Below are 14,337 nucleotides of genomic sequence, written 5' to 3' on the forward strand. Positions count from 1 at the left end.
ATCCAAGTTTGATTCCTCGGTACTGCATATATAGAAAAAAAGCCAGAAATGGTGCTATGGCTCCAGTGGTAGAGCTCTAGCCTTCGGAAAGCTTAAGGACAGTGCTCAGGCCCTGAGTTCAAGGCCCCAGGACTGGCAAAAAAAAAAAAAGACTATCTTATATTAAACTTTATTATTTTTATCCAATTTTTTTTTCTTCCAGTGCCTATGTTGAAAAATATCTGCTGGAGAAGTCCAGACTTGTTTATCAAGAACATAATGAACGGTACTTATTTTTTATTTTTCTAAAAAGCAAAGTTAACCTGAGTTTCTTGCAGATTGACTGTGACCCTTAATTCACTTTTTCACCCTGCTGTTTATACTGGTATACTGTATATACACTTATTTGTTTATTTGAAATAGGGAAGGGAAGAGGAGGGAGAAGAAAGGGGGACAAAAACATGAGAAAGGGTATTAAGGTTTGAGAAGTAATGTACCCAATACCTGACGAATGTAACTGTAATCCCTCTACACATTATCCCAACAATAAAATACAATAAAAAAATCTTTTTTTTTTATTGTATAGTAAAACTGGCTTCTGTAAGTTCTAAGCAAACTATGAGATTAAGAATACCATTTCTAGCTGGGTTCCGGTGGCTCATACCTGTAATCCTAGCTACTCACTAGGCCAAGATCTGAGGACTGTGGTTTGAAGTAAGCCCGAGCAGAAGAGCTCCAGTAACTTTTATGTTAGAAATGGGAAGTCATGCTGGGGCTCAAATGGTAGAGTGCTATCCTTGAGTACAAAGAGGCTTAGGGATAGTGCCCAAGCCCTGAGGTCAAGAACCACAACCACCACCACCAAGAACAAAAGAACACCGTTTCTCAGGTGCTGCCTTACTGCTGTTTTGAACCATGTTTTCTTGGGCTTTCCATTACAGTATTTTAGGTATTCAGTGCTTGAGAGATAATAAATGTGATAGTCTACAGATGAAGAAACCTGATACCAAAGGGAAAATTATTTACTTCACTCGTCAGTGAAATATGAAGTAGAGCCAGAGTTGAAGCCAGCAGACCTACATGTAAATTTGAATATGCCTTGGGGTCTCACTTAACTCTTCTCTCTGCTCCTTAGGTATTTCCTTCCATCTTACAGATAGAAAACCGTCCTAGAGTTCTTTAGGAAATTAACATTTATAAAATGATTCATGGCTTTCATATATAATAAAATCTTAATAATTCCTGGCTAATAGTATCCCCTCCATTCCTTCTCTCACCTCCCTCTCTTCATCTTCCACTTCCTTTTCAATGTTAATCTAGGACAAAAATCCTACCTATGTGACCTGTGTAGCTCTTATTACCATTTTTATCTTGTTGATTGAAATAGAGTTACTTAGACTTCCTTTGAACCACTGTCCCCTCGTCTCTATCTCCTAATCTCTACCTGGGATTGCTGTCTGGTATCACCAGGCCTGATCTTTACCTCCTCCTTTTTCTTGGTGGTACATTTGACACCTGCCACCATACCGACCTACATCTTTTCAAAAAAATTAATTTTGGTTTTCAATACTTTTCCTATTCCCTAGTTCATTTATCTCCTCTAATACTTATTAGTTCCTTCCTCTTGCTTTAGGTTTCTTTCTGTCAGTCATGGCGTTTGCATTCAGGGCCTAGGTGCTATCTTGAGCAGAACTGCTCAAGGATAGTGCTTTTAAAATTTTGAGCCGCAGTGCCACTTCCAATTTTCTGGTGGTAAGAGTCTCAGTTTGGACTTTGCTGTCTGATTTGGCTTTGAACAATGATCCTCAGATCTCAGCCTACTGAGTAGTAGGATAATAGGCATGAGCCACTGGTGCCCAGCTCCTATTCTAGTTTCTTATGGTAGATGCTTAGGATACAGATAGAACTCTCTTTTAAAACCATGTTTATAGGGACAGAGTTTTTCAAGCACTGCTTTAGTGACTCCCTGTTTTTTTTTTTTTGGCCGTTCCTGGGGCTTGAACTCAGGGCCTGGGCACTGCCCTCGGACACTTTTTGCTCAAGGCTAGTGCTTTGCCACTTGAGCTGCAGCACTACTTCCAGCTTTTTCTGTGTTTGTGGTACCAGGGAATTGAACCTGGGGCTTCATGCATGCTAGTTGAACACTCTACCACTAGGCTATGCTCCCAGACCCCCCTTGTTTTTTATACAACTGTGTATCTCTGTATCCATAGCTTTTGAACCATAGATGCAACCAACCTCATAAAAAATATTTTGGGGAAAATATAGCATCTGTACTGAGCATATGTAGTTTTTCTTATCATTACCTAAATCATATAGTAATCACTATTTCTATCATATTTGTATTGTTAGGTATTGGAAGTAATTTAGAGATAATTTAAAGAATAAGTGGAAATGTAAATAGGCTATATGCAAATTCTTTGCTCTTTTGTACAAGGATCTTGAGTACTTTCACATTTGGTTTTTATTTATGTGTGTGTGTGTGTGTGGTTTTTTTTTTGGCTAGTAGTGTCTTGGAATTAATCTTTTATAGATGCCAAGTGTTTTTGTGTATCTCCAAGTATTTTCTAGTTTACTATCTTACTTTTTCACTCATCATGGGTTATTTACTGATAGGTTATTTAATAGTCACATGTCTGTAAAATATCTGTTGTTACTGGTGTTTAATTGGTTTTAGTTCCCTTACATTTATAGAGACTTGCTTATATAATGTAATAATGTTCCATGTAGACTTCAGAAGATGTATATCCTCTGTTGTTGGAAGCACTATAGTTATGTGCTAGATGTAGTTGGTAAATACACTCAAGATTGCTTCAATGTTTTGATCAGTTTTCAGAGTACTGATGAAGTTGATTCTGACAAATTTGGGAGATTTCTTAGAAATAAACATTACAGAATTATCAAAAACTTCTATCCTTGTCATTCCACTTTCACCCTGTATATATATCACTCTGGTGTAATTTTTAAATACTGAATTTATCACATTTATATTAAAAAATAAAGCTAATGTTTGTTTTGCTTATTAAATGCCCTACCATAAATCATGCTCACTGTAAAGCTATGCTTTTTTTCCCCCCAACAGTAACTATCATGTATTCTATTACCTCCTGGCGGGAGCGAGTGAAGAAGAGAGGTTAGCATTTCATCTTAAACAACCTGAGGAATATCATTATCTCAACCAGGTGAGTTTTCTTGACAAGCATTTCAAAATGTATGTTACAAATTTTGGTTCTTGAAAAAGGTATTTTTGGGCCAGGAGTTTGGTGTGGTGGTAGAATGCTTGCCTTGCATGCAGGAAGACCTAGGTTCAATTCCTCAGTACCACCCACATACATAGAAAAGCCAGAAGTGGTGCTATGGCTCAAGTAGTAGAGTGCTAGCCTTGAGGAAAGCCCAAAGGCAGTGCTTAGGCCCTGAGTTCAAGCCCCAGGACTGCAGAAAAGAAAAGAAACGAAAAAAAGTATTTTTTTTCTAGTGTGTGCTTACATACAATTAGTAATGAATATCAACTTGTATTTTCCTACATGAAATCTAAAAATTTAAAATTTTTAAATTATCTTCATTTAAATATTAAAAGATTAGCTACCTAGGAGTTTTGTGACATTTTTTTTTTTCTTCCATTTTTGGTCAGTCATGGAGCTCGGACTTTGGGCCTGAGTGCTGTCTCTGAGCTCTTTAGTTCAAGACTACTGCCCTACCCCACCCCTTGAGCCTCAGCGCCATTTTCGCTTTTCTAGAGGTTAATTGGAGATAAGAGTCTCAGGTCTTTTTGTGCCCCAGCTGGCTTTGAACTGAGATCCTCAGATCTCAGTGTCCTGAGTAGCTAGGATTACAGGTGTGAAGCACCACATCTGGCCCTATGATATTCTTTTTTTTTTTAACCAGTCTTGGGCTTGAGCTCAGGGCCTGAGCACTGTCCTTAGACTTTCTGAAGGCTAGAACTCTACCACTTGAGCCTCAGCACCACTTCCAGCTTTGTTCTATGTATGTGATATCGAGGAATCGAACCCAGGTCTTCATGCATGCTAGACGAGCACTCTACCACTAGGCCAAACTTCTGGCCCTCCCTATGAAATTCTTTAAAATAGCAATAAACTGCTTACTGATACTTCCATATCAGACATTTATGTATTCTTTCCAAAGTGATTTTCCTGTTAAATGTTACTAATACCAAACTTGATTTGCATGTTTTGCGGTGTAATGTACATACATATCTTTGCATGATACTATGTTACTTACAGTTACTGTGTAAACCTTTAATATGAAATTCCTTAATGGCAAATGACTTGGAAAATATGATTCTTTCCTTGAAACTCAAAATTCAGTCCTAAGTCTCCAAAACAGAATGATTCTCACTTTTCATGACCTTGAATTCTCTAATTTTATTCCTCAAATTCTAAAACTAGTAAATCATTAAAATAATAGATTGACTCCCACCCCCATTTTGTCTATGGAAAAAGAAGATCCTTTATAGCAAAGGCAAAGGTCCTTATGAAGACTTTATAATTAATTGGCATTTTGACATGCTTTAATACGTATTTAGGGTGATGAAATTAACACCTTATGTTTTTTCCTGGATATCTGATCTGTCTTAATTTTGAAAGTTGGTACTAATTTAAACTGCCTTTATCTTTTATTAATATATTGAGAACTTAAAAGTCACTTTCTTAATATTATTTTCCCTGGTAGAACTTAGTAGATTTTTTTTTTAAATTTACTAATTCAGTTCTGGGTGATTCAACATTATTCACTTGTTAATAGATGAAAATAGTTAGCAACAGGTAAAATCCAGAGTTGGTTGTCTTTTTGATCTCCTTGTCATTAATGGCTATGACATTCTTATAATGCCAGTGTTAGTAGTATGTAGAATTAAATATCAGATTTACTGGACATGACATGTTTTTGTTGAACTGAAAAATATTTAATCTCCCAGAATCTGAATGTGTACTTCTTTCTTATTCTGTGCTGCTATGCAAAACAACTCTTTGGATAACTGCAGTGATGCCTGCACACTGCATCTAACAGTTACCTGCCTAGTGACTTCTCCCTAACTAATCTGCCTTACTTTCAGATAACAAAGAAACCCCTCAGACAGAGCTGGGATGACTATTGCTATGACTCTGAGCCGGTTAGTACATGCACCTAAATATTCTCTGTTCCTCTGCAAGGGCCCTCAACGTTGCTCATTTGCATCTGTCTGTAATTTAGTCAGAATGATGATCACTGGACATAGCAAGATAAGAGATATAGCAGAGTTTTATTTTTTCAGAAGTTTGATTTCTATGTAGATAGTTCGTTGATTAAAATCTAGATTACTGGTCTCAGATTTTTTCTGAATGGCTCCTGTTTAGTCTACCTTAGCATTTATTTTCACAGACAATAAGTGTGATACTTCAGCATTGATATGGATGTGTATGCATTAAAGTTTTTTCCCTTGGGATTTATTTTTGTATTGAACCCAGCGACTTGAATGTGATAGGTAAGCATTCCACCAATGAGCAACATCCCAGGCTTGAAATTTATTTTTTAAATTTTATTTTAGTCATTTCATCACCCGGATATTATACCTAGTAATTTTTGTTAAAGAACTACATCAGCCAGGTGTTGGTATCTCCTGCCTGTAATCCTAGCTATTCTGGAGACTAAAGTCTGAAGATCATAGTTCAAAGCCAGCCTGGGTTTAAAAGTTTCTATGAGGCTCTTACCTTCAATTAACCATTAGAAAACCAGAAGTGGTGCTGTGACTCAAAGTGGTAGAGAATTAGCCTTGAGTGAAAGAGCTCAAGGACAGCATCCAGGCCCAGAGTTCAAGCCCCATGACAAACCAGAAAAGAAGGAAGGAAGAAAGGAAGGAAGGAAGGAAGGAAGGAAGGAAGGAAGGAAGGAAGGGAGGGAGGGAGAGAGAGAAAAGTATCTACATCTTCCCAGTTTCATGTGTTAACAATCTTTTTACCTAGTAAGTACATTTTTTTTTTTTTTGCCAGTCCTGGGGCTTGAACTCAGGGCCTGAGCACTTGGGCTTTCTCAAGGCTATGGCTCTAGCACTTGAGCCACAGCATCGCTTCTGGCTTTTTCTGTGTGTGTGATACTGAGGAATTGAAACCGGACCTTTGTACATGCTAGGCAAGCACTCTATCATTAGGCCAAACTCCTGGCCATGCATGCATATTTTTAATATATTTTTCAGTAGTAAGGGAGGCAATAGCTTTAATTAAATTTCCTAAAATTATTAAGAATCCTATAAATAAGATTATTTTAGGTTTCAAATGGAGTGAGTATATGTGATGTAAAGTAAAATAACTAAATTTAGCTTTACTTCAATTTTTTTTTTCTTTTTCTGTTGATCTTTTTCTGTTGAACTCAGAGCTTGGGTGTTGTCCCAGACCTCTTCTGCTTAAAGATAGTGCTCTACCACTTTGAGCCACAGCACCACTTCTGGTTTTCTTTCTTTCTTTTTTTTTTTGTGGGGGGGAGATCATGAGGCTTGAACTTGGCTTGGGCTTGAGCCAGGCCCCACTTCCCGTTTTTTAGAGGTTAATTGGAGCTAAGAGTCTCAGGTGCATTTGTGTTATGGCTGGCTTTGAATCTTGATCGTCAGATCTCAGCCTCCTGAGTAGGTAGGATTACAGGTGTGAGCCGCCTTCTTGGTGACTTCTGGTTTTCTTATGGTTAACAGGAGATAAGAGTCTCATGGACTTTCCTGCCCAGGCTGGCTTTAACAGCCTGAGATCCTTAAGACTTTAGCCTCCTGAGATGCTAGGATTACAGTTGAGAACTACCAGCACCTGGCTACTTTATTATTTTATATAAGTTTGTAACCATGAAAAGAGCACACAAACTTGTTATCTTCCATTTACAGCTAGCGCAGTTAAAAGGTTTGAATACATGTGCAGAAATGTGCCTACTTATCTATACTTACTAACAAACTAATTTATTAAATATTCTTCTGGGAAACAACGTGTGTTTGTCTTTGCTTTAAGTACTTATCACTTTAATCTTGCTGCATGTGATTATAGACCCCACTAACTGCAGAATTATTTTGTTGAGTTATAGTACCTCTTCATAATAAATCAAGGTTAGCTTCAGATTGAACATTTTCAGAAATAAAATTAGACATCTTAATTTATAGGTTTTTGATGATTCTTAATAGAAAATCCTTAAGTTTTATAAATCTTTCCATCGTTTATTACTATACCAAGTAGATTGTGCCACTTTGAAAGCAGGCAGGGCATTGCAAACTCATTCTATAAATGAGTTCCTTTTTCAGAGTTTTTCGTGAAACTGAGTTTGATTTGCTTTTGTTTAATAGTTCAAAATTTGGACTCTGAGCAGGTTTGGAGGTGTGGCTCAGATGGTAAAGGGCCAGCTAGTAAGCAAAAAAGAAAAAAAAAGAATTTGGACCCTGAAAACCAGGTGCTGGTGGCTCATGCATATAATTCTAGCTACTCAGGAGGCTGAGCTCTGAGGATCTCTGAAGTCAGCCCAGACAGGAAAGTCTGTAAGACTTTTATCTCTAAGCTCCAGATGTTCTGTAAGTGGAGCTGTGGCTCAAGTGGTAGAGTGCCATCCTTGTGGAAAAAATGTCAAGGACAGCACCAAGGTGCTGAGTTCAAACCCCAAGGCTGACAACACACTGTTTTCTTCCTCCTCCTCCTCCTCCTCCTCCTCTTCTTCTTCTTCTTCTTCTTTTTTGACAGTCTTGGGGACTAAACTCAGGGCCTGAGCACTGTCCTTGGGCGTTCCTCAAAGCTAGTGTTCTACCTCTTGAGCCACAGTTCCACTTCTAGCTTTTCTATGTATGTGGTACTGAGGAATTGAACTTGGGTCTTCCTGCATGCTAGGCAAGCAAACTACCAGCCCTGACACACACCATTTTAAAAAATCATAGGTTAATTGTACAAAGTATAATTTCATTATGATATTTCTGTATATATATATAATAGTGTACTTGTATCTTACTCCCTCTATTATTCTCTCTTCTCTCCCCTTACCCAACTTCCTTTTCTCCCCAATCTCCCTTTGGTCAGTCATGGGGTTTGAACTCAGCCTGGGTGCTAGCACTCTACCACTTGAGCCACAGCTCCACTTCCAGTTCTCTGGTGGTTAATTAAAGATATGAGTGTCATGAACTTTTGTGCCTGTGCTGGCTTTGAACTGTGATCCTCAGATCTCAGCCACCTGAGTAGCTAGGATTATAGGCATGAGCCACTGATGCCCGGCCCAGCTCCATTTTTTTGCAGATATGGGGTGGGGGAGGGGCCGGTCCTGGAGCTTGAACTCATGCCCTAAGTACTGTTCTTGGGCTTTCTCAGGGCTGACTTCTATTATTTGAGCCACAGCACCACTTCCAGCTTTTTGTGTGTTTGTATGTGGTACTGAGGAATTGAACCCAGGGCTTTGTGCATTTGAGGCAAGTACTCTACCCCTAGGTTACACTCCGGGCCTCTAACTCCCTTCTTAAAGTGTATGTGTGTGTGTGTGTGTGTGTGTGTGTGTGTGTGTGTGTATGTGTATGTGTATGTGTATGTGTGTATATGTGTTTTCCTACTGCGTTGACATATCTGTAAGCAAGTCTTAAAATGTTTCCACAAGGGCCTGGAATTTGGCCTAGTGGTAGAGTGCATGCACGAGCATCCGGGTTTGATTTCTTGGTACCACGTACACAGAAATAAGTGGTGCTGTGGCTCAAGTGGTAGAGCTCTAGCCCTGAGAAAGCCCAAGGACAGTGCTAAGGCCCTGAGTTCAAGCCCCAGGACAGGCAAAAAAAAAAAATGTTTCCACAATGTTTATGGTCAGAATATTAGATGCATGTGTTCTCAGAAGAAATTTTCTGCCAGTAAATTGTAGATTCTACATACACACCTCTTCATATAGCAAGTAAAGATATTGTTCATGACATTGTAAAACAAGATTTAAATTTTTTTTTTTTTTCCCAGTCCTGGACTTGAGCTCAGGGCCTGAGCACTGTCCTTGGACTTTCTCAAGGCTAGAGCTCTACCACATGAGCCTCAGCACCACTTCTGGGTTTTTTCTATGTATGTGGTATCAAGGAATCGAACCTGGGTCTTCATGCATGCTAGGCAAACACTCTGCCACTAGGCCAAACTCCCACCCCACAAGATTAAATTTTAAACTTAATATTCAGTTGTACTTATTGACTCAGATTACTTAGAATAGGGTTTTTTTGTTTGTTTGTTTTTTTGGCTACATGGTAAATATTTGATAAATACTTGTTTTGTGCCCATCCTTGTACTTGAACTGAGTGCTGTCCCTAAGCTTCTTTGCCCAAGCCTACTGCACTGTTACTTAAGCCATGGTCTACCTCTGGCTTTTTGGTGCTTAATTCTTGTCTCTGGCTTAGAACCATGATCCTCTCACATCTGAGTCTTCTGAGTAGTTAAAATTATAGGCATTAGTCACTAACTTCTGGTAGTAAATCCTTTTTTGGAAAGTAAACAACTATTTTTCAAGATGGAATTTTTTCTACATTTATAAAATTTATGTATTATTCAGGAACTTGGGTTTTATGTGTTTTTCTTCAGTACTTCATCTAGTTGTGGTATTGAGTTGGTGCTTATGATCTGCAGTGAATAAGATATATATCAGTTCTGTGTATACTGAATAATTGACATATTTCCTAGAAATTAGGCAGTAAAAGTATGTGGTTTTGATAGTACAAAGCAAGGAGTATGATAATATGTAGTAAATGGATTTAAGATTTATTCTTATAATGTTACACTTTGTTTATTTGAAGAAATAAAATCCAGGAGTTAAAACAAAAAGTTTCCTTTTTTTATTCCTTTGTCTGTCATGGGGCTTGAACTTGGGGCCTTGGCACTGTCCCTGAACCCTTTTTACTCAAGGCTAGGGCTCTACCACCTTGAGCCACCGTGCCACTGCAGTTTTCTGGTGGTTGATTGGAGATAAGAATCTGATGTACTTTTCTTCTTGGGCTGGCTTTGAACCAGGGTCATCAGATCTCAGCCTCCAGAGTAGCTAGGATTATAGAAGTGCCCCTCGCCCCTGCAACAGTCCAGTTTTCAAATATGGTCTTCTGTGTTTTATTTTATTTTATTTTTTGCTAGTCTTGGGGCTTGAACTCAGGACCTAAACACTATCCTTAGAGTTTTCTCAAGGCTAGTGCTCTACCACTTGAGCCACAGCACCACTTCCAGCTTTTTTTTTTCTGTATATCTGGTACTGAGTAATCGAACCTGGGTCTTCGTGCATGCTAGGCAAGCATTCTACCACTGGGCTGAACTCCCGGCCCTGTTTTTCTATGTTTTTGCTAACTCATATAACTTGTGTTTTTGAGAATTCTTAAGCTTTTCTTGGTTGATTTCAATGTTATCTCGTTAGGAAATATTTATATCTGGAGAACAGCTATAATATTATAATGTAAGTAGCTTTACTTATATAAATATAGAATTTACTTCAACATTATTGCCTCCTGAAAGTTTTTTTTTTTTTTTTTTGTGGGTCATGGGGCTTGAACTCCGCCTGGGCACTGTCCCTGAGCTCTTCAGCTCAAGGCTTCCACCCGACCCTTGAGCCAAGCCCCACTTCCCGTTTCCTAGAAGTTAATTGGAGATAAGAGTCTCAGGTCCATTTGTGTCACTGGCTGGCTTTGAACCTTGATCCTCAGATCTCAGCCTCCTGAGTAGCTAGGGTTGCAAGCATGAGCCACCGCACCTGGGTGGAATTTTTTTTTTTTAATGTCCCCATTGCCTTGCATATGGTTAGTACTTGTTCAGTATTTGATAAGTAAATAACATTTGCTTGTGAAGTTATACTGTTAATGCCTCAAAACTCCATAATTATCCTAAAATACATAAAATGAAACTGGTATCTGCATATTTTATCAGTTCTGCTAGCTTCTTAAGTTACTTATGACATCCTTGTGTTGGATAAAACAAAAGGTATTTTGGTAGGTATGCTTGGTTCACATACCTGTAATATTGTAAGACATCTCTTGCGTCTGATTCTGTCTAAATATACTACTACCACCTTCCGTTTCTCTTAAAATAACATTTATGAATATACCACATTAAGAATGTAAGTTAATATGGGCTGGGAGTTTGGCGTGGTGGTAGAGTGCTTGCCTACCATGCATGAAGACCCAGATTAGATTCCTCGGTACCACATACATAAAAAACAGTCAGAAGTGGTGCTGAGGCTCAAGCGATAGAGCTCTAGCCTTGAGAAATTCCAAGGACAGTGCTCAGGCCCTGAGTTCAAGCCCCACGACTGGCCCCCCCAAAAAAAGTTTCTCTTAAGTATGAAGAGGTTTCACTTCTAGAGGTCAGATACAATGTGTCTTGATTAATGTCAGCCCATCCATCTCACATTATTTTCTAACAGGCAATCTTGATTTTCTTACTTTTTTTTTTTTATCGTAAGCAGGATTGCTTTACAGTGGAGGGGGAAGATTTGAGGCATGACTTTGAACGCTTACAGTTGGCCATGGAAATGGTAGGATTTCTTCCCAAGACGAGAAGACAGTGAGTTCATTCATTATATTATTCTATCTCCAATAGAGAATAAATTATGATATGTCTTTGAAAGATTTCTCTTCCTCAGTAGTATTCCTTACCTGTTACAACACTCAATTATCTTTTTTTTTTTTTTGCCAGTCCTGGGCTTGAGCTCAGGGCCTGAGCACTGTCCTTGGACTTTCTCAAGGCTAGCACTCTACCACTTGAGCCTCAGCACCATTTCTGGCTTTTGTCTATGTATGTGGTACCAAGGAATCGAACCCGGGTGTTCGTGCATGCTAGGCAAGCACTTTAACCACTAGGCCAAACTCCCGGCCCCAACACTCAATTATCTTAAGTGTTGTTTTGAGGGTTTTGGTGGTGGTGGTGGTGGTGGGAGTTGTGGGGATTGAACTCAGTGCCTGAGTACTGTTCCTGAGCTCTTTTGCTGAAAGCTAGTGCTCTACCACTTAGAATCATAACACCACTTCTGGTTTTTGAGTGGTTAACTGGAGATAGGAGTCTCATGGGGACTTTTCTGCCTGGGCTGGCTTTGAAGTACAATCCTTAAATCTCATCCTCCTGAATAACTAGGATTACAGGTGGGAGTCACTAGCTTCTGGCTTGAGTGTTTTTTGGTCATCAATTCTTTGAAAATTTGATGAGAGCTAGTGATTTTCACACCACTCTTTTTATACGTCCTCTTTTTTTGTATCACTGATCTCCAAATTTTATCAAGTCCCAGGCACATATTCCCTTTGCATATTTAAAATACGTGTGTACTATTGTGTTAAATTCTTTCCTCTAGCTGGACTCGGGTGGCTCACACCTGTCACTGTACCCACTGAGGTGGCTGAAATCTGAGGATCTGGGTTCAGATCCAGACAAGGCAGAAAACTAACAGTCTTCATCTCTAATTACCCAGCAAAAAAGGCTGAGCTAGAGGTGTGGTTCAAGTGCTAGGAAGCTCAAGGCCTCAGTACTGGCAAAAAACAAAACAAAACAAAAACCTTTCTATTTGGAGTAGGAGTGTAGCTTAGTGGTAGAGTGCTTTCCTAGCATGCATGAATCCCTAGGTTCGATTCCTTAGTACCATGTAAACAGAAAAAGCTATAAGTGGTGCTGTGGCTCAAGTTGTAGAGTGCTAGCCTTGAGCAAAAGCAGCTCAGGTACAGTGCCCCAGGCTCTGTGTTCAAGCCCCAGGATTGGCCAAAAAAAAAAAAAAATCTTTAAACAAAATGAAATATAAAAAGTTTATGATTAAAGAAGTATTAAATTATAAAGTGTAAAGCAAACAGGCTAAGATTAAAAATAGTCTTGAATCTCAATAGAGGAAAATAATTCTTTAGAACTTGTTTGAGGGAGAATAGAGTCTTGCTAGATTTTTGCTACCTAGAATTTTGGCAAAAATAAACCTCTAGAATTCAGGTGCATGGTGTCATTTATGCTTTTGTTCCCACAGGATTTTCTCTCTCCTGTCAGCGATACTGCATCTAGGTGACATCTGCTATAAGAAAAGGACGTACCGCGATGATTCCATTGATATCTGCAACCCTCAAGTATTGCCTATTGTGTCGGAATTATTAGAAGTGAGTGATTACATTCTCTTGTAATTTTAAATATTGGTTAACGTGTTTATTTTGTTAAATATTTTAGTTTGATAATTTTTTAAAATATTGATTTTATTACCTTTTTTGGGCAGAACTGGGGTTTGAATTCTGGGCCTTCTATTCATAAAGCAGTTGAATTTACACATAGCCATGCCTTTAGCACCTCTTCTTCCTGTTGTTCTTGTCTTGCCCAGATAGAGTCCTGGGCTTCCCATTGTAGCTGTTGAGCTCAGTTCCTGTAAGCTGTACTACCTTCCTCCTCTCACTTTTCACCACCCATGACCACTGGAGCTTAAACTCAGGGCCTTGTGCTTGCTAAGCAGTTGCTCTACCATAGGTCTAATCTCTTTTTGGGTTGGCTTTGTTTTTTGCCAGTCCTGGGGACTGAACTCAGGGCCTGAGCACTGTACTTTTCCTCAGGGCTAGTACTCCACCACTTGAGCCACACCCCTCCCAGCTTTTCTATGTATGTGGTACCAAGGAATCGAACCCAGGTCTCCATGCATGCTAGGCAAGCACTATAACCACTAGGCCAAACTCACAGGCCTGGGTGGGCTGTTTTTGCAGGAGGGCTTTTTTTTTTTTCTGTTTTTGGTCATCATGGGGCTTGAACTCTGGGCCTGGGCACTGCCCCTGAGCTCTTCAGCTCAAGGCTACTGCCCTACATCTTGAGCCATAGCCCCATTTCCCATTTTCTAGTGGTTAATTGGAGATAAGAGTCTCACAGTCTTTAGTACCCAGGCTGGCTTTGAACCATGATCCTCAGATCTCAGCCTCCTGAGTTGCTAGAATTATAGGCGTGAACCACTGTGCCTGGCTAGCAGGAGGGCTATACTGTATGCCCTATTTGTCCTGGGCTATGAGCCTCCAACTTGTGTTTTTCCACATTGCTAAGGTTGACAGGCACAAAGCCTCTTTGTCATTGTGCTTTTTCTGCAACACCACCTGGGCCTAAGCCTTTGGTTTAGAGTATAATATTTTGTGCCCAGACTGGTTTTGAACTATGATCTCTAATTCTCTGCCTTCAGTGTTGTCTTCCTCCAGGTTGTTATACTAATAGTCTTTTCCTGGAGCTGCAGCTTCACGTTATTTAGGGTTTTAATGAGCTCTATGTCGTTCTTGATTTTCTTGTGTGTGGTGGAGGCAGTAGACAATGTTACTCTAGCTCTCTGAGGTTCTGCTGTGAAGCCAGCAAGCAGCTGGCAAGGCCTTTATGTTCCAGTTTTTGTTTATTGGCCACCTGCTCCATGTGGGTCAGGGCAGATTATAAATTG

General features: G+C 39.4%; 1 protein-coding gene across 1 annotated transcript in view; it reads left to right on the forward strand.

Annotated features, from left to right (window-relative positions):
• Positions 1-14,337, forward strand: part of Myo9a (myosin IXA) — a 121,925-nt gene that overhangs the window by 23,537 nt on the left and 84,051 nt on the right. The window contains 5 exon segments of the mRNA XM_090321436.1: positions 203-265; positions 3,062-3,161; positions 5,051-5,107; positions 11,383-11,480; positions 12,916-13,042. Coding sequence (XP_090177562.1) covers positions 203-265; positions 3,062-3,161; positions 5,051-5,107; positions 11,383-11,480; positions 12,916-13,042 — 445 coding nt within the window.

This window comes from Megascapheus bottae, chromosome 30, assembly GCF_031878675.1.
Source record: "Megascapheus bottae isolate mThoBot1 chromosome 30, mThoBot2.hap1, whole genome shotgun sequence".
NCBI lineage: Eukaryota > Metazoa > Chordata > Mammalia > Rodentia > Geomyidae > Megascapheus > Megascapheus bottae.